This window comes from Brettanomyces bruxellensis, chromosome 6, assembly GCF_011074885.1.
Source record: "Brettanomyces bruxellensis chromosome 6, complete sequence".
NCBI lineage: Eukaryota > Fungi > Ascomycota > Pichiomycetes > Pichiales > Pichiaceae > Brettanomyces > Brettanomyces bruxellensis.
Window position 1 is genome coordinate 411478 of NC_054687.1, and position 19474 is coordinate 430951.

The 19474-nt window shown below is 37.9% G+C and overlaps 6 protein-coding genes and 1 non-coding gene across 7 annotated transcripts; 2 read left to right on the forward strand and 5 right to left on the reverse strand.

The window, feature by feature from the left end:
• Window positions 1-484: 484 nt before the first annotated feature.
• On the reverse strand, window positions 485-1714 carry RNR2 (Ribonucleotide-diphosphate reductase (RNR), small subunit; the record flags this gene model as incomplete). Its single annotated transcript, XM_041282131.1, has 1 exon — window positions 485-1714. One exon carries the CDS (start codon window positions 1712-1714, stop codon window positions 485-487), a length of 1230 nt encoding a protein of 409 aa, XP_041135970.1.
• A 1624-nt stretch (window positions 1715-3338) lies between these two features.
• BRETT_003626 (uncharacterized protein) lies at window positions 3339-4966 on the forward strand (the record flags this gene model as incomplete). The annotated part of the gene is made up of 2 exons (XM_041282132.1): window positions 3339-3390; window positions 3468-4966. The coding sequence occupies 2 exons, from the start codon at window positions 3339-3341 to the stop codon at window positions 4964-4966; spliced, it is 1551 nt and encodes a 516-aa protein (XP_041135971.1).
• A 72-nt stretch (window positions 4967-5038) lies between these two features.
• On the reverse strand, window positions 5039-6355 carry BRETT_003627 (uncharacterized protein; the record flags this gene model as incomplete). Its single annotated transcript, XM_041282133.1, has 1 exon — window positions 5039-6355. One exon carries the CDS (start codon window positions 6353-6355, stop codon window positions 5039-5041), a length of 1317 nt encoding a protein of 438 aa, XP_041135972.1.
• Window positions 6356-6501: 146 nt separating this feature from the next.
• Window positions 6502-6572, reverse strand: BRETT_003628. The gene has a single exon. It is a non-coding gene; the product is annotated as a tRNA-Gly (tRNA).
• A 4662-nt stretch (window positions 6573-11234) lies between these two features.
• Window positions 11235-12337, reverse strand: BRETT_003629 (uncharacterized protein; the record flags this gene model as incomplete). The annotated part of the gene is made up of 2 exons (XM_041282134.1): window positions 11235-11713; window positions 11806-12337. The coding sequence occupies 2 exons, from the start codon at window positions 12335-12337 to the stop codon at window positions 11235-11237; spliced, it is 1011 nt and encodes a 336-aa protein (XP_041135973.1).
• A 243-nt stretch (window positions 12338-12580) lies between these two features.
• On the reverse strand, window positions 12581-12778 carry BRETT_003630 (uncharacterized protein; the record flags this gene model as incomplete). The annotated part of the gene is made up of 1 exon (XM_041282135.1): window positions 12581-12778. The coding sequence occupies one exon, from the start codon at window positions 12776-12778 to the stop codon at window positions 12581-12583; it is 198 nt and encodes a 65-aa protein (XP_041135974.1).
• Window positions 12779-15623: 2845 nt separating this feature from the next.
• ILS1 (isoleucine--tRNA ligase) lies at window positions 15624-18887 on the forward strand (the record flags this gene model as incomplete). The annotated part of the gene is made up of 1 exon (XM_041282136.1): window positions 15624-18887. One exon carries the CDS (start codon window positions 15624-15626, stop codon window positions 18885-18887), a length of 3264 nt encoding a protein of 1087 aa, XP_041135975.1.
• Window positions 18888-19474: the final 587 nt, after the last annotated feature.

Consider the following 19474-nt stretch of genomic DNA (forward strand, 5'->3'; position numbering starts at 1 on the left):
ATTAATGCAACTTAATAATCTTTCTTCCTTAAGATTTATCATGCCGGTTAATGCTTGTTGGCTTCAGTTCGCAATGAACTGAATTTTGAAGTGAAAAAAAATGAAAATAAAATTTTTCGACGTATAAAATCTCGGAATAAAAAACAAGTATTTCGCGTCGGTAATTGAGAAAAATATGCATAAATTACATACATAACTGCTGAGGCCCCCAGCCAACAAGCAGGAAATATCAAACCAAGTTTCATTTACTAGTAAATAAAAAGGAACCCTGAAACAAAGCGCAGATGTAATAACCTCAAACGCAATGGAAAAAGAAAATCAGCAAATAGAAAATATTAAAAGCAATAAAAATAAAAGAAAAAAAGCATAGCTATTAGTGAATGATTCATGAAACCAAGGGCTAAAAAGTAAAAACTCCAACACCGAAACGAATCCTGCAAACGCGGGTTTGCACGTCTAATTCATAATATCTAATATTCACCGATTAGAAGTCCTCATTGAAAGAAATGTCGTTGTTAGAGCCTTCCAACTCTTTTGCCATAACACCAGCCTTCTGGTAGTCAGAAACTCTCTTCTCAAAGAAGTTAGTCTTACCAGCCAAGGAAATGTTCTCCATAAAGTCGAATGGATTGGTAGCATTGTAAACTTTCTCACATCCCAAAGCAATAAGCAATCTGTCGGCACAGAATTCAACATAATGGGCCATCATATCGAAGTTCATACCAAGCAAAGAAACTGGGAGAGCATCACTCCAGAAAGTCTTCTCAATATTGACAGCCTCGGTCATAATTTTCTTAATAATAACCTTACTAGGTGGATGCTTCAAATGAGAGAACAAGAGGCATGCAAAATCAGTATGTAGACCCTCATCCCTGCAAATAAGCTCATTGGAGAAGGTAAGTCCAGGCATCAAACCTCTCTTCTTCAACCAGAAGATAGAGGCAAACGAGCCAGAGAAGAAAACACCCTCGATGGCAGCAAAGGCAACCAATCTTTCAGCATACAAAGCATCATCATTGTTTATCCATCTCAAAGCCCATAGAGCCTTTTCCTTAATAGGTGGAATGGTATGGATAGCATTGAACAAGTAGTCGGACTCCTTCTTGTCGGTGATGTACGTTTCAAGTAAAAGAGAGTAGGTCTCAGAGTGGATGTTCTCAACCATAATCTGGAAACCGTAAAAGGCTCTTGCTTCTGGCAATTGAACCTGCTTCATGAAATTTTGTGCCAAGTTCTCGTCAACAATTCCATCAGAAGCGGCAAAAAATGCCAAAACACGCGATATAAAGTATCTCTCGTTGGCATTCATCTTGTTGTTCCAGTCAGTCAAGTCCTTAGAGAGATCAATCTCCTCAGCAGTCCAAAAAGAGGCCTCCGCCTTCTTATACATTTGCCATATATCATCGTACTGAATAGGGAACATCACAAATCTGTGTATGTTCTCCTTAAGCAAAGGCTCGCTTGATTCCAACTTTCTGATTTCGTCACGATGGGCCTTGAATGGCTTAAGGAACTCAGCATGTTCAGCCCATCTTTTCTTCTCCAGTCCCTCGACAGGCTCGAAGTTGTCGTAATTTCTGATATAATCAGAATCAGTTGAAAGTCCTGCCTTCTTTGAAGCTTCAGCTTTAACCTCAGCAGCCTCAGTCTCTGGCTTCTTGCCGATACCTAGTTTTGAAAGATCGTCTGTCACTGAATTTATTGGTGCGGACATATTTCTATATTTCTTTATCTATAATAATTCGAACAAAGAATGAAATTTAAAAGGTTATCTGTATAAATATCGGATAACAACAGTTAGTATTAGTTTGGTAAAAAAATGTAATTCCAATAAAAAAACACGCAAGGTGCAAACTTTTTCTTCTCCACTCAGCTTTGTACTTTTCGCGTTCTTATATACTTAAGTCTCATCGTACTTTTTTTCTTCCACCCTGCGAGAAGTATTTTTTCATTGTGTACATTTTTTTCCCATCTCCTAAAAGCACATTGACGCGTCAATATCCTAGCGGAGATTATGTGGGCAAGCAAATCGGAATAACATTAAGCATGGAAGATCTAAAGCATGATAATTTCTTTATTCAATTGATAACAATGTGTGTTACTTCACAATAGCGAAAGTTTGCAAAAATGGCAATCTTATTCCTTACTCCTAACAATAACTTACGGCTTTCAAGTTGTTGCAACTTTGTGCAGGTCTTCTCTCTTTCTACCCCATATTTTCTTGGACTCTTAGTTTAACGTCTTATAATTATTTACTATTTAGTTCGTCTATTTAAATGTTTTGCCCTAATGATTAGAGAGTTTAATCAAATTCCTACTTTGTTGGACAATTCAAATCGACAAGCTGCTTCTGTTTCAGCTTGTGATGTAATTTGTTGTGTAATAATCGAATTATGATGTCGTAAAATGAATCCATATAGCATTCGTCAGTTTTTTTTTGTTGTTGTTGTTTTTGTGCCATTAATTGTCTTAGTCAGCAGTATTTTAATCATTGCTCGCTCCCAAACGACTGAAAATACGCACGCGTAAATTGACCAATCAAATTTTTATACTCGAGCTTGTTCTGCTGGAATTTTAATCGTACATTCCTAATATGTTTGTTTACGCGTGTCTATTCCTTGAAGAATTGTGTAAAACTTGTGCGTCCCACTACGCCGTCATTGAAAGTGAGCTGCTTTTTCTGACGACTTAACTATACACATTATAATCCTTCTCCTCAAGTTTATACTTAACTCCGATATAATATTTTTTGCTTTTTTTGCCGGAACAGGGACAATAAACACGTTTCTACGCTATTCACAACTCTGTTCACAACCTCTTTAGTTTCAGGCTTCCTTTCTTTAAGACATTTCACTCCAGAGATCTCGCCGAGTTTCGTATCATACTTGCCTGTCTATTTTTAAAGTAGTAAATGCCCATTTGTTGAAAATTCTCCGCTTTTCGCTTTCACTTGATTATTTTTTGTCTTATGGCAAGTTGCATGTGAATAATATGCTAAGCAGAATAGACATATGTTTCAATACAATTTGCATGTTCAACTTCATCTTCACCTAGCTGCTAGAGGGTTGGTTATTGTATCAGCTACCATTTGGAACGAACAAAATAATATATGGCTGACCATCGCTATCCATCCTTACATTGTTTATATGTTCGCAATTTTCTTTTTTTTTAGGGGAACTTTTTTCATCTAATCATTCGTGTTCTTCCTCCCTTCTTATCGCTTCGGCAGTCTGGCGTATTATTCCTTATTTCACGCAAGAGACACATTTTTTATAAGTGGCTCATAAGAAGAATTCACGAATACTTACCATTTGAATCTAATCGGTGGAACTAACAAAATGGTTTCTGCGACAACCACAATCTCCTCTCCCAAGATGAAGAGTGCAAAAGGTATGCTTCCGGAGCTTAGATGACAACTTTCTTTTCCTTAATTTTGTACTAACAATATTCCTGCCTTATTTTTTTAGCTCTTAATGTTACAGAGCAGTATCAAATCAGTGAAAAGCTTATCAATGAGGGGTTTAAGGTCTGGAAGAAGGCATCACCTATGTTATACGATCTCATATATACATATTCATGTGATTGGCCAAGCTTAACTGTGCAGTGGCTCGAGGACTTGACAGCCAGTGCACAAAATAATTTGATTACTGCAAAATTTCTTCTTGGAACTCACACAACAGATGCACATCAAAATTACTTAAAATTGTACGGTGTTGACTTGCCATCAACATTAGTTAGCGATGAGAATTTTGGATCACATTCAATTTCACAAATAGATCCTGTCGATACGGAAACATCTCAGAGAAGGCTTCATCTTTTGAGGAAGTGGAGACATCCTGGAGAGATCAATAAAGTTAGATTTGACGAACAATTGGGGCTTATTGCTACACAAACGAATAGTGGTGACATCCTTATATATGACTACAATGATATTGCTTCAGACACATCTGTGCGTACTTTGAAGTATCATTTAAAAGAAGGATTTGGTTTGGAATGGAGTCCAACTTCACAAGGAAGATTGCTTTCCGGTAATGAAGATAGCAAAATTGCACTTTGGGACCTATCTTCCTTACGTGGTCAGCAAAGTAAGACTGTGATGAAACCTTCTCGTACACTTGCTACTCACACAGGAATAATCAACGACATATCGTGGAATTGTGCTTCGTCTGATACTTTTGCATCTATCAGTGATGATGGATCCTTGCAGATTCATGATTTAAGAGCAGCAGACAGCGATGTGGCTATTCGTGTTGATAAAGCGCATGAAGGAAAAGCCATTAATGCAGTTGAGTTTCATCCCGCATTATCATCCTTTTTGAGTACTGGTGCAGTTGACGGCTCAATTTCATGTTGGGATTTGAGAGATGTCTCCGCACCTGTGAAAAAGCTTTATGGACATACTGGGCCTGTTCTCAATCTAAAGTTTAAGGATAACTTAATGCTGTCGACATCGGTAGACCGCAGAGTATTACTATGGGATTTGAATAGAATTTCAGGACAAGATTCAAGGGAACATGATAGAAATGATGAAAATGCTGATGCAAGTCTAATATTTGTTCATGGTGGACATACCGGCCGACTTTGTGAGGCCGACTGGCATCCTAAGCTTGATAATGTTGTTATTAGCTGTGCTGAAGACAGTCTTGTGGAAATATGGAGGCCTTTGCATATAGAGGATGAATTCGACTATGAAGAGCAAGAGGCTGAAGAAAGGAAAGATGAGGAAGAAGAAGAGCAAAAAAATAAGCAACATGAGGAGGCCGGTGTTTCAAAAAATGAGTTGAACAAGCATGTTAATGAGGCAAATGTTACGGTAAAGGCTGAATCTGTCACGGAAAAATCTGATGACACTGCCATCAATAAGCCATCTGATACGGCTGCGATCATAGGTTCTAGCAATGGTGTGCAGCCGGATACAGCAAATATTGATCACAAGCACCCAAGTAGAGATGTCAATATGGATTAAATAATAATTTTTTTGTCATCTCTTTCTTTTATTGTACAAATATATATTATATATTAGGATCTTTCCCTCTACTTACTTTGGCGTAATTCCCTGATGGATTACCGTAGATGCTGATTCATTTTTCAAAATGGGATTGTTTCTCCATTTTTCCCATAGTCGTCTATTCTCCTCCTGCTTCACTTTATCTTTCTCTTTTCTCAACGTGTTTATCTCCTCACTTATACTTGCAATATTTGAATCCAAACTATCATATATGGTTGTATACCATGTCAGATGTTTACTACATTTCTTTCTATCCTTTACGCACAGTCCGCAAAATATTGTTAGTTCTTTATCAACAATACAGCCATCCGACTTTATATTTGAATTCATTTCTCCCTCTGATTGTTCTCTACTGACATCCTCCCTTTGTTCGTCCTCGGTAATTTGTAACCGTTTCCTTAGCAACTTAAACTCCGTCAATATTCCTTTCTCATTAATAGAAAATGAGTTATCCCATCCAACAACAGATTTATACCTCTCACCGTTTGTGAATTTAATCCAGCTATTACCCAAAAGCTGTAGGCTAGTGTCGTAACCACAAATGTCAGTTTTCGCAGTACGTTTTGATGCTTTACCGTTCTTCCCATTTCGATTTCTTTTACTACCACCCTTTCCATTTTGTGATTTCAAGTCAACCGAGGAAATTTTCGTATTCTCATCTAAAATTGCTTTGGTCAGTTGCTCATTTAATTTCTTCACTAAACCACGAAGCTTCATTAGGTATTTCAGTTTGCTTTCATATGTTCTCTCCAGTTTCTCGAGATTTCCAATATTTACATCTATACTAGCCAGTCTTTCTTTGGTTTGCTCACTCATTAGGTTAACCAATGATTTCCCTGAAATCTTGTCAAAAATGGGTAGAGTCATGCCCAATGCTTTAAACTCTGAGTAGTTTGCAATACTGATTGCCTCTTTTGTAAAAAGTGCATTCACACTTGTCGTTTCCTTTTCTGATTTTCGAACTACATCAACAACATAATCTTTCATAAACTTCACTCCATGGGCATCACAGCAATATTTTGATGTTTGTCCTGTTACAATGTCCACCCTCGCAGGTTTATAGCATTCTGGCAATCGGCACTTGCGCTTATATTGTGTCTTACCTCTTCCAAAAAGTTCATCACAAAACACACAATAAAACTTGCTAATTAGATCTTTATACTTCTTGTCTAAATGCATGCATTTAAAATGAAACCATTGATCACAACCATCACAGGCTACCATCAACTCACCATTATCAGGTTTCCGACAAACGCAGTACAATTGCTCAGAGTTAAGGCTAAATTTCGGCGCCTTTTGAAACTTGCTGTACTGCTGTTCCAGATTTTTCTTGTGGTCATTAAGCATTATTACCTGTACTACACGCACCGAAAACAACCGACACTCGTTGGAATGGTAAATGGTTTTACTGCATGAGTTTTAAGCATTTTGAAACTCTTCTACATGTAGTCCAAAACATAAAAAAGCCGAGTTCAGGCAAAAAAATATGCTGATGCGCGAGCCCGGAATCGAACTGGGGGCTCATCGATGGCAACGGTGAATTTTACCACTAAACCACTCGCGCTTCTGCGAATTTGTAAATGGTCGGACTGAAGCTAACAAAATATGATTTTCAATAACCTGAAGTATAAGGATTTTTTAGATGATTACTAAATCAGTCTAAAGATATATAATGTCGGACATATGAGAATATTACCTAGTATTAGGTAATCTATTATTATATGTCATTAGATTTATTTGTTTTTGTCGGACATATGAGAATATTATGTCGGAGTTAAGAGAGACCTTATGAGTTACTCCCGGGCTTTAGCTATCAAACTCCTTCTTTAATAGAACTAATAAGAACCTAGCAGTCGGGGAGATTCAGACAATTGTAAGGTCGGTTACCTAAGTGGGTGGATATAAATGTACCAAGTGGTCTGTGTGATAATGTTAATGCCTTTAACATTCTAACAATTGTGTATGTATCACCATAGAAGAAAATGAATTTACTTCCTTTACTCTGTTACCATCAAAGTGGAGTCGAACTAGTTGTATTGCAAAATAGGCTATCGGGTCTCGTCCCTTCGTAGAAGAAACAAGTTATATAAAAAGAGGTAAAGTAAAGTAAAAATAAAAAGGAAAATAAAGTGAGGTAATCATACATAATAAAAAAAAAGATTTAATTCTCAGAAACAGAATTATGATCGCGCATAATTATTTTTCTGCTGATTCCCTAACATACACAGTTAGTGCATTTTATCCAGGATTGTCTCTATTAGATATTATTCTAAATCTTCGTTATTTTAGAATAAGTTCAGATCTCAAAACAAATAAATCTAATGACATATAATAATAGATTACCTAATACTAGGTAATATTCTCATATGTCCGACACGCTCCCTTGATTTGTAGCATCTGAATAATCATGCTCCTTAACTTACCCAATACCTTGGTAGTAATAGGTTTAGTAAGAATATCAGCTAACTGGTCCTTCGTACTAACGTGTTTGATAATGAAACGCTTCTCTTCAAATCGTTCTTCTAAACATTTCAACCTGACAGCGTATGGCTTTGATTTTGGTGAAAAGTTACCATAAACTATCGTATCAACAGCGGATTTGTTATCCACTAAAAGTTCAGGATATTTTCCTTCGCCTTGATAAGCGGACATGAACTTCATGAGAGGGTGAAACCATTCAAGCTCATTAGAAAGTAGGTAAATTGCCTGAAGTTCCGCCTCAGTAGATGACTTGCAGACCAATGGGGTATACTGGCACTTCCAATAGAGAGGTGCATCCGAAAACATGATGAGAAATCCGTTCATGGACTTCCTTGTAATCGGATCTTGAGCATAGTCACTATCTGAGTAGCAAATCAAATGATCCATTTTAGTTTCCGAAGTGTGTTGATAAATGATAGATTTGAAACGACTATGATAGAGGTAGTTTAAAACATGTTTCAACTGATCAACGACTAGACGATGAGGATACGTCGAAAAACGCGCTAAGTAATCAACAGCATAAGCAATATCAGGCCTTGTCATAACCGCGACGTATAATAAGCAACCAATTTTGCGTCGAAAATCACTGACTGCCTTATTAAGCATCTCCTTAGTAGCTTCTAACGGATGTTCCGCAGTATCGAAGTAGAAATTTGGACTTAACGGAGTAGCACAGCTTCTAGCAAAAGTAAGGTGAAGCTTCTCAACGAATTCTTCGATATAGGCAGACTGACATAGCTTAATCTTTTTCACACGACCATCCTTTAATCTTTCCACAGTGAGATCAATCCCCAAAAACTTCTGTAAATTGGTCTTCTTATCAGGTTGGATCGTTTTAAGCTCATATTTACCAGATATATGTTTGTAAACTTTGTCCAGTATAGCTTTATTCGAAGCGCCAACAATAATGTCATCCACAAATAAACCAACAACGCAATCGACTTTTCCATTCCGATTCTTATGAATGTAGGTGGATGGAAAAGGGTGGGAACTTTCAAAATTAATTTTGGCCAAATGTTTCTGAATTTCCTTATGCCACAAATTGCCCGATTGCTTGAGACCATATAAAGCTTTGTTAAGCTTATAGACCACCCTCATACCGGATGGCACTTTTGCATGCCTTGTGTGGGTAGAATACCCTTGAGGCTGATAAATGTACAATTCGGTATCAATAGGACTGTATAGATAAGCAGTTTTGACATCAAACTGAGCCATAAACCAATGCTGAGTAGCAATAAGAGCAAAAATCGCTCTCATGATCTCTGGTCGAAGAGTTGGAGAAAATGTAATTGAATATGTATTCTCCTTCTGGTGATCACCGCGAGCAACGAGACGTGCTTTGCGTCGACCATCAGATTTAACGGTAAAAACCCAACTTGTGGAGACGCAGCAATTCAAAATTTTCGGATCATCTGTAAGAATTGGATTGCGATCCCATGTGTTATGTATATGATGAGAGTGAAACTCGTCATCAATTGCTGCCTTCCATTTTGCAGCGTCCTTGCTGCACATCGCTTGTTTGTAACCTTTCGGATTAGCTGCGAGATAAATGTCGCTTAACAACACTTGAAAAATCCGTGGCTTCTTCCGAGCAACCATATAGGTACGCTCAGGAGCAGAAGATTCGCCAGGAGTGCTGTTAATCAACGGCACCGAGGAACGGGTGTCCCCATTCACAAGATCATCATAAGTATGTTTTCTTGATAAACGAGTTCCAGTCCTAAAAGGCTCTAAGGAAGAGAATTTGGACTTGTTCCAACGGCTTGAACCCTTCTCGGTCTTCACTTTTTCACCAGCAGAAGTCGCAGGAATCACTTGAAATGATATCTTATGGCCAGAGGATCCGGATTTGTCCGCCAAAGTATCATGAGGTGAAGTAACTTGAGGTAACTTAGAGTGATTGACTTCTCCATCCAATGACGAGTTGAGTAATGCTCGATCATCTTCATGTTCTGCTTGTAAAGGGATGTTAAGATGCCTGGTCGTAGTAWGATGCTTGGACTCCGTGTGATTGTGTCCAGTTAGTCTCTGATAATCCTTTTCACCAGCATTTAAACTTGGTGAATCAGAAACTGCAAATTTCTCAGGTTCGACCACGGGCAACGGACGATTTAACGTGCTCAGTGCTTCCATATTTTCAGGAACTGTCACTCTGGAAGTAGCAAGATTGTTCGATTCCTTYCCACCGACAACAGGGTTGTCGTCAGTAGAAGTTGCAGTAGATCTCTCAGCTTTAACGTTCTCCTTAGGAGCTTGGGGCATTGAATGCTTCGCTCCCTTAATCTTACCAGCATGACCAACCATAGGTGAACGCTTCGCATTAGGAGCGGGCTTCGATGAAACTTTCTTGGGTTTAGTACCCTTGGCAGGCTTCTTAAAGTTTGGCTTCCTGTAATGCAGTTGAGGAGTTGAGTGATCTCCTGCATCCAAGTCGAAAAGCATAGTAGTTTCCGCTGTAGGCTTCTCGTCTGATGCTTGGATAGTCTGAGGTTCCTCTGAGTTTGAGACTTCACGTAAGTCGGCAGCGCTCTCAATATCATCAGAGTAGTCCTCAGACGTAGAAGAAGTAGTAGACAGTATGTCTGAATTATCATCTGAATCTGGCACCCAGTCAGAATCACTTTCGTAGTCATCGTCTGAACTGGATACAATTGGACTGCCAGCACGCAATGTGGGCTCTGTCACAATCGAATGATCATCATCTTCAGATAGCTCGGTCTCCATAGCAGCATCGTCGTAGAGCTTTCTGTCAACAGGAATAGATGACGCATTCTGACCTTCAGATAATCCAACAATACTCGGCACCTCAGAAGAAATATCACTTGATGCATCATCAGCAGATAGATCGGCAAAAATCTCAATTCTTGGATCATAAAGTGACTGCAATGAATCATCCACGCGTGATTGAGGTGTAAGAAAATAGTCTGTATAAAGTACAGACGGGTTCATAAATTGAACATGGCGTGTATCCGTAAATGTACCGTAACGTGTGTCTCCTGGCGTATTCGGGATGAAGACTTGGCAACCAAAGGTTTCATTGCTCCATCCAAGATATATGCCCTGAACAGCCCTTTCCCCAAGCTTAGGTGTGTATTTCGGAGGGTAAGTAACCTCACAAAGTTCACCAAAGATATGCAAATCCTTAGTTTTGGGAGACATAAACTTGAGTTTAAGTGACGGACTGGTTCCAATATTATCATTCACGAGATTGTTCCTGACAAATACTGAATATAGCACAGCTTCCTTCCAAAAATTGTGAGAAACTTTACCAGAATGCAACATGGCACGCGCATCATTCATAATCGTTAAGTTCAAGCGTTCAGTAACACCATTAGACGCAGATGTATAACCGGAGGTAGTATGAAGTTCAATACCTTCACGTTCTAATATGGTTTTCAATTCAGCATTTAAGTATTCAGTACCTTTATCTGAGAAGATTTTATGCACTCTGTATCCTTCCTTGCTAAATTGGTTTGATACCCATCGAACGTATTTATCAACTGCACGAGCAACATCACTCTTGTGTTTCATCATAAAAACCGTTGTATACTTAGTATATTGGTCCTTAAAAGTAACAAAGCAACCCATTTCGCCAACACTCGTGTGCGTCTTGACAATGCAAACATCGGAATAAACAACATCAAAAGGAATAGGACGCAAGTAATAGTCTCTTGAACCCTCTATAGCATTTGCTCGTCTCGCCTTCGCTTCCATACAATCAACACAACCTTTGCTGAGCAATTCATCAAGTTCCTTTATTTCCTTCTCTTCGAAGCAGTAATCGTCCCATGATTAATAGACTTTTTTGGATTAGCCTAAGGTTAGCATGAGCCAATTTAAGATGTAAGTTGTTTATATGCAATTGTCCTCCACCAATCATAAACTGATTAAAATCACCTGGTATATACCATAGCTTGTTAACTTGAACTAACTGAATACATTCATCTCCAACATTGAGAACCTTTGAATAAGTCTGAGATTTGGTACCAAAATCGTGAAAGTAGGTCTGAATTCGGCATTCAGGGCAACGGTTGATATCGTCTTCTGAAAAGATAGTAGGAGCACCCTCATAATAGTGTAGGTAGAGTGTAAGAACATTTCCCATGTAATTAAAGATTATCCTACCGGAACCTTCCAATTTCTTTTGACTATCGTCATAACCAACAGAGAAAACTTTATCGTCCTTGCGGAAAGGCATGTAATCATGTAGCCATTCCCTATGACCTGTGAGACTAATGGCAGCGCCATTATCAATTAAGATAAAATCTCGAATGCCTCGGAGTATTCAAACTATCCATTGGCACGCTGCCTAGGACTTGTAACTCGGAGATATTTATTAGATTCATCGCTCAATTTGACATTATTCATATTCTCCTTCCTCTCATTCTTCTTGCCTTTGTTAGATTGATCCTTCTTCTGATGATCAGATCCATGCGAACGGTTATTATTCGGCGGCTCTTGTCTTTTCTTGTTTTTCGAAATGCTGGAATAACCTTGCTTGTTGGAAGTCACAAAGATTGACTTGGAAAGCGACTTCGAAACAATCGCAGCATTACGTTTAGACTTGACTTTTCTTTCGATCCATTTCTTAAATTCAACTAAGTCGTTTATTTCATCAAATTCTGAACAATTTCCTTTAATCGATTCAGTGACACCGGGTCTAAGATGGGCCAAAATATCCGTATCCCCGTGATAACAACCACACCATTTCATAGCTGTAGTGATATTGTCAATGATATCGAAATAATCAATAACCGGTTTCCTATAATCATCATACTTGACATCGTCCAAAACGTTCATAAATGATTCAGATGTATATTTCAATCCCCAATAGCGATCACGCAACATGTGGGAGAAGACCAACTGCAGTAGGGTATTCACCCTTCATTCTCAAATGGTGTCTTCTCAACCTCGCATAAACAGCACTGTCAATCGTGCTTCGAATCGCCTCGTTGGCAATGGCTTCAGTTGAATCCTTTGCAAGAATCAGACTTGTTCGCTTCAAAAAGCACCTTCACCTGACCACAGTCATGAGCTTCCAAAACGCTAGTTAAGGCATTGTAATATTCAATGAACAAAATACCGTTGCTCCTAGCAGCTCCAATCTTTTAACATCGGGATCTGTGGGGCAATTTGGTCCTTGACCAATTTTCTATTCGCTTCTTTAGTATCGTCTCCAGAAACATCGAGATCTGCTAACATCTTCATCGTCTTTTCGATCTTCCGCTCCATCTGAGACATTCTGGTCTCGGTAAGTTTCCTTTCGTTTTCAGCAAATTTTGAAGTCATATTGAAAAATTAATGAAGTAGTAGAAAGTATATCTATTAAGCTGATAATATATCTGAAGCTTTGGTTAAAAACTAGCTGATAAAGATAATATGAATGAGATTATGTAATCGATATGGTCAGCAATTCACATAAATTCCCAATCTGTTAACACTCATAACGGATCTTAGAAAATTTTCCCAGGAGTCATAACCTGAAAATATTTTCATCAAGCGAGAATTTTTCTTGAGAGAAATTCAGTAGACATAATAAAAAATTCCTTCTCGTAGAATTCTCAACTAAATTCAAAAGAAAAAAGATGGCATACACATCTGCCTCTTCACAAAAATCACMACAAATTGGTTATCCTGTCTGTGACGCCATGTCGGAGTTAAGAGAGACCTTATGAGTTACTCCCGGGCTTTAGCTATCAAACTCCTTCTTTAATAGAACTAATAAGAACCTAGCAGTCGGGGAGATTCAGACAATTGTAAGGTCGGTTACCTAAGTGGGTGGATATAAATGTACCAAGTGGTCTGTGTGATAATGTTAATGCCTTTAACATTCTAACAATTGTGTATGTATCACCATAGAAGAAAATGAATTTACTTYCTTTACTCTGTTACCATCAAAGTGGAGTCGAACTAGTTGTATTGCAAAATAGGCTATCGGGTCTCGTCCCTTCGTAGAAGAAACAAGTTATATAAAAAGAGGTAAAGTAAAGTAAAAATAAAAAGGAAAATAAAGTGAGGTAATCATACATAATAAAAAAAAAGATTTAATTCTCAGAAACAGAATTATGATCGCGCATAATTATTTTTCTGCTGATTCCCTAACATACACAGTTAGTGCATTTTATCCAGGATTGTCTCTATTAGATATTATTCTAAATCTTCGTTATTTTAGAATAAGTTCAGATCTCAAAACAAATAAATCTAATGACATATAATAATAGATTACCTAATACTAGGTAATATBTCTCATATGWCGACATATTACCTAGTATTAGGTAATCTATTATTATATGTCATTAGATTTATTTGTTTTGAGATCTGAACTTATTCTAAAATAACGAAGATTTAGAATAATATCTAATAGAGACAATCCTGGATAAAATGCACTAACTGTGTATGTTAGGGAATCAGCAGAAAAATAATTATGCGCGATCATAATTCTGTTTCTGAGAATTAAATCTTTTTTTTTTATTATGTATGATTACCTCACTTTATTTTCCTTTTTATTTTTACTTTACTTTACCTCTTTTTATATAACTTGTTTCTTCTACGAAGGGACGAGACCCGATAGCCTATTTTGCAATACAACTAGTTCGACTCCACTTTGATGGTAACAGAGTAAAGAGAAGTAAATTCATTTTCTTCTATGGTGATACATACACAATTGTTAGAATGTTAAAGGCATTAACATTATCACACAGACCACTTGGTACATTTATATCCACCCACTTAGGTAACCGACCTTACAATTGTCTGAATCTCCCCGACTGCTAGGTTCTTATTAGTTCTATTAAAGAAGGAGTTTGATAGCTAAAGCCCGGGAGTAACTCATAAGGTATCTCTTAACTCCGACAAGTTATGTAGAAAGAGGTAAAGTAAAAATAAAATACAAATAAAGTAAAGTAATCATACATAATACAAAAAAGCAGATCCTCAGAAACCGAATTATGATCGCACATAATTATTTTCTGGTGATTTCCTAACATACACAGTCAGCACATTTTATCCAGGATTGTCTCTATTAGATATTATTCCAACTCATCGTTATTTAAGAATAAGCTTAGATCTGAAAACAGGTAAATTTAATGACATATCATAATATGTTGCCTAGTAGGTAATATTCTCATATATCCAACATATATCAACTAATATGATTCCGGTGGTTTACATGTATGCTTGTAGGTATTAGATAATTTAAATCGATACCGGGACAAGCGTCTGATAACAGGAGGATAATATATATAATTTTATAGTTTGCTATCGGCGACTTTTACAAGGTATTACCAAAGTTAATGCTGATTTTATGTGTTACACTTAATACATTATTTTGACACTACTGACATGAACTTAATACTGTGACATATTTAGTAAATATAAACGAAATAATTGGGTGGCTAGGTAGTTCTTTTCTATTAATTTGATATACTTTGAAATACCATACATGAAAGCTTTTCGAATAATTGTACACTACAGTATGCCTTCCAAACAGAACACCCCTAGGAAATCCAAAGGGATTTATTAGTAAAAGATGCTATCAATATTGTTCCAAATTCGTTCTTAATGATATCAAAAATATTTAGCGCTAAGACCTGAGATTTGCCCACTAAAAGCTTAAATAGTTTAAATATGCTTTCCAAAAACCTAATCCTTGGTGGGAACTGAACTACATTTATAAGTAAGCAGTTGCCATTGGAATGCTCTTCTCCAATTTATTGATTTATTGTTCCCAAAGTACAAACAACTTGACCTCACTCCAGGTCATGTACACAGTGACTGCTATTTAAATTTTGAGTGGTAATACTAAAATAATGAATATCACATCGAACTATACTTAGGAGAAGATTGGCGGATGAAGTTAGCTAAATATTGCCGAGTTGAATTTTTGACAGATCTCAAGATTTTATCGGGAAGGGGCACACCAATTAGTCATTGTTTCCAATTTTTTTTAGTGTACTGAAAAATTTCGCAAAGGTGAAAAAAGTTCCACTACTTTCAGAGTGAGAAGAATACAAAAATAAAAAGTTCGAAGAAATATCTACAAATTGATAAATTTAATCATCCCTTTTAGTTTCAACTTATTGAATGAACGAATTCTTTAAAGCCATAAAATTTGAACAAATTTAGATTACTAAATATGGCAGAAAAAGTGACTAACAAGGAAGACCCAAAACCTTCTGAAGGTCATGGCTTTTCTTTCCCTAAACAGGAAGAAAATATCATCAACTTTTGGAACGAAATCGATGCTTTCCACAGATCGCTGGAGCTTACGAAAGGAATGAAACCATACGCTTTCTATGATGGCCCACCTTTTGCAACAGGTACTCCTCACTATGGTCATATCTTGCAATCCTCTATTAAAGATATTGTTCCAAGATATGAGACAATGAATGGCCATTATGTTGAAAGAAGGTTCGGATGGGATACTCACGGTGTTCCAGTCGAACATATTATTGACAAGAAACTTGGCATTACTTGCAAGCAGGATGTCATGGATATGGGTATTGATAAATACAATGCCGAGTGTAGAAGTATTGTTATGAGATATTCTGGAGAATGGAGAAAGACCATTGGACGTCTTGGTCGTTGGATCGACTTTGATAACGATTACAAGACGTTATATCCAACATTTATGGAATCCGAGTGGTGGGCATTCAAGAAATTGTACGAGAAGGGACAAGTTTATCGTGGCGTTAGAGTGATGCCATACTCCACTGGTGTCACTACCGCATTATCTAACTTTGAGGCTCAGTTGAACTATAAAATGGTTAACGACCCTGCTATTACCATCGGCTTTCCCTTATTGGATGACCCAGACACTGTTCTTGTTGCGTGGACCACTACTCCCTGGACCTTGCCTTCGAATTTGGCACTTGCAGTTAATCCTGAATTCGTTTACACGAAGATTTATGATGAGGATGCTAAAAAGACGTACATTTTATTGGAAAAACTTGTTGGTGCCCTATACAAGAAACCAAAGAAAGCACATTACAAGGTTACTGGAACAATCAAGGGTTCTGAATTAGTTGGATTGAAGTACAAACCATTATTCAACTATTTCTACGACCAGTTCAAGGATAGAGCTTTTCATGTTATTGGTGCTGATTACGTTTCTGACGAATCCGGTACCGGTATTGTTCACGAGGCTCCTGCATTTGGTGAAGAGGATTTCAACGCATGTACCAAGAGTAACATTATTTCTGGCGAGGTTCATCCCCCAAACCCGGTTGATGATGACGGTAAGTTTACTGCTGATGTCTCTGATTTCGAGGGTGTTTACGTTAAGGATGCTGACAAATTGATCATTAAACGGTTGACGAATGATGGCAGAATTTTGAGAGCTACTCAGATTAACCATAGTTATCCATTCTGCTGGAGATCTGACACTCCATTGTTGTACCGTACAGTTCCTGCCTGGTTTGTTCGTGTTCAGAACATTGTTCCTCAGATGCTCGATAACATTGCAAAGACCCAGTGGGTGCCAAGTACCATCAAGGAGAAGCGTTTCGGTAACTGGATTGCCAATGCACGTGATTGGAATGTTTCTCGTAACCGTTATTGGGGTACGCCTATTCCATTATGGGTGTCTGACGATTTCAAGGAAATTGTCTGTGTTGGATCCATTGGCGAGCTTGAAGAGTTATCCGGCGTGAAAAACATTTCGGATATTCACAGAGACAAGATTGATAACATTACCATCCCATCAAAGCAGGGCAAGGGACAGTTGCACAGAATTGAAGAGGTGTTTGACTGTTGGTTCGAATCAGGTTCTATGCCATATGCCTCGAAGCACTATCCCTTTGAAAACAAGGAGAACTTCCGCGACTCATTCCCAGCTGACTTTATTTCCGAAGGTTTGGACCAGACCAGAGGCTGGTTCTACACTTTGACTGTTTTGGGTACTCATCTATTTGGTACTGCTCCTTACAAGAACGTTATTGTTGATGGTATTGTTCTCGCTGCTGATGGTAAGAAGATGTCCAAGAGATTAAAAAATTATCCAGATCCAAACATTATTTTGAACAAGTATGGTGCGGATGCCCTTAGATTGTACTTGATCAACTCTCCCGTTTTGCGTGCAGAGACACTTAAATTCAAGGAGTCTGGTGTTAAGGAAGTTGTTTCTAAGGTTCTTCTTCCATGGTGGAACTCATACAAATTCCTTGAAGGGCAGATTGCACTATTCAAGAAGACAAATGGCATTGACTTCATGTTTGACCCAGAATTGCGTTCTAAGAACGTTATGGACAAGTGGATTCTTGCATCCATTCAGTCTTTGATTAAGTTCATTCACCAGGAGATGACTGGCTACAGATTGTACACTGTTGTGCCGAAATTGTTGGATTTAATCGACCAGTTGACCAACTGGTACATCAGATTCAACAGACAGAGATTAAAGGGTGAAAATGGTGTTGATGATGCTCGTCATGCATTAAACACTTTGACAGAAGCATTATTCACCCTCGTGAGGGCAATGGCACCATTCACTCCATTTTTGTCAGATAACATTTACCGTAGATTAAAGGTTCTATTTAAGCCAGAAACCTTGAAGAACTATCAGCTTGGTGATGATGACCGCTCAGTCCACTTCCTTTACTATCCTCAAGTTGATGAATCATTGTTTGACGATGATATTGAGAGGGCAGTTGGTCGGATGCAAACCATCATTGAATTAGGAAGAACCATCAGAGAAAAGAAGATGATTTCTTTGAAAACTCCTTTGAAGACAATGGTTGTTCTTCACAGCGACCCACAATTCTTGTCTGACATTGAATCATTGAAGAAGTACATCATCAGTGAATTGAACGTGCGTGAATTGATCATTACATCTGATGAGGATAAATATGGCGTTGAGTACCGTGCTGTTGCTGACTGGCCTGTTCTTGGAAAGAAGTTGAAGAGAGATGTCAAGAAGGTTAAAAATGCACTTCCAGGCTTGACCTCACAATCTGTCAAGGACTACTTGAAAGAAGGTAAAATTAATGTTGCTGGCATTGATCTTGTTGAGGGCGATTTGCATGTTTTACGTGGATTACCAGAAACTGCCGTTTCTGGAGGCCATGAAGCTCGCTCTCAGGGAGACATACTTGTTATTCTAGACACAAACTTGTATCCTGAGTTACAGGCTGAAGGTATTGCCAGAGAGCTTGTTAACAGAATCCAGAAGTTGAGAAAGAAGGCTGGATTGAAACAAACTGATGATGTGTTGATTCAATACAACCTTAAGAAAGACACTCTTGATTTGGAGGATGCTATTGAAAAGCACTCAGATATGCTCTTGAAGTGTTCAGGACATCCATTACGGAAATATGATGAAGTTGCGGATGCTTCCAAGATCATTGCTGAGGAGGATGCTCAGATCAATGATACGACCATTGCTTTACGTCTATTGAAATTATGAGGTGACAAGTGAAAAATTTTTCAATAATAAAGAGGATACATTTCTCCTCGTCCCCTTAGAAAGGTGTATATGATATTTGGCACTCCAGATTAGTTTTTTGTCTTTTATAGTTTTACAAAGTTTTGTTTAAGAATACTTGAGTAGGCGTACATTCTTGTAGGTTGTGACACAGATGACATAAGTAATGTAGGGATGTATACGAGCCTCAGATTTCGAAGTGCGCGGGAAAAAAAAAGAGCAGACGGGTGAGAGGTTTTCTAATTTTTTTTTTTTCGTCCTTTAATGTAATAAAAAAAAAGTATCTTTGAAGAGCATTGAGGCTTTTCGAGAACATCTGCTCAACTTCTGTACGTATAAATATCCGAAGCTTGCACAAAGTTGAAAAGGGTGAGCGTTGACTGTTTACAGTAAGACTAATTGAATTGTGGGAAGCTTTGCCACGTGAATATATTGTTTTGGAGCGTATACTAGGAATCTTTAGTAGGAAAGAGACGTCCATATACTAGAAATATAACACAGGTTCAAAGAGTTCAGTTAGACCAGATATAAAATTTTCAAAGAAGGGTGTCAACTGGAAAGCAAATAAT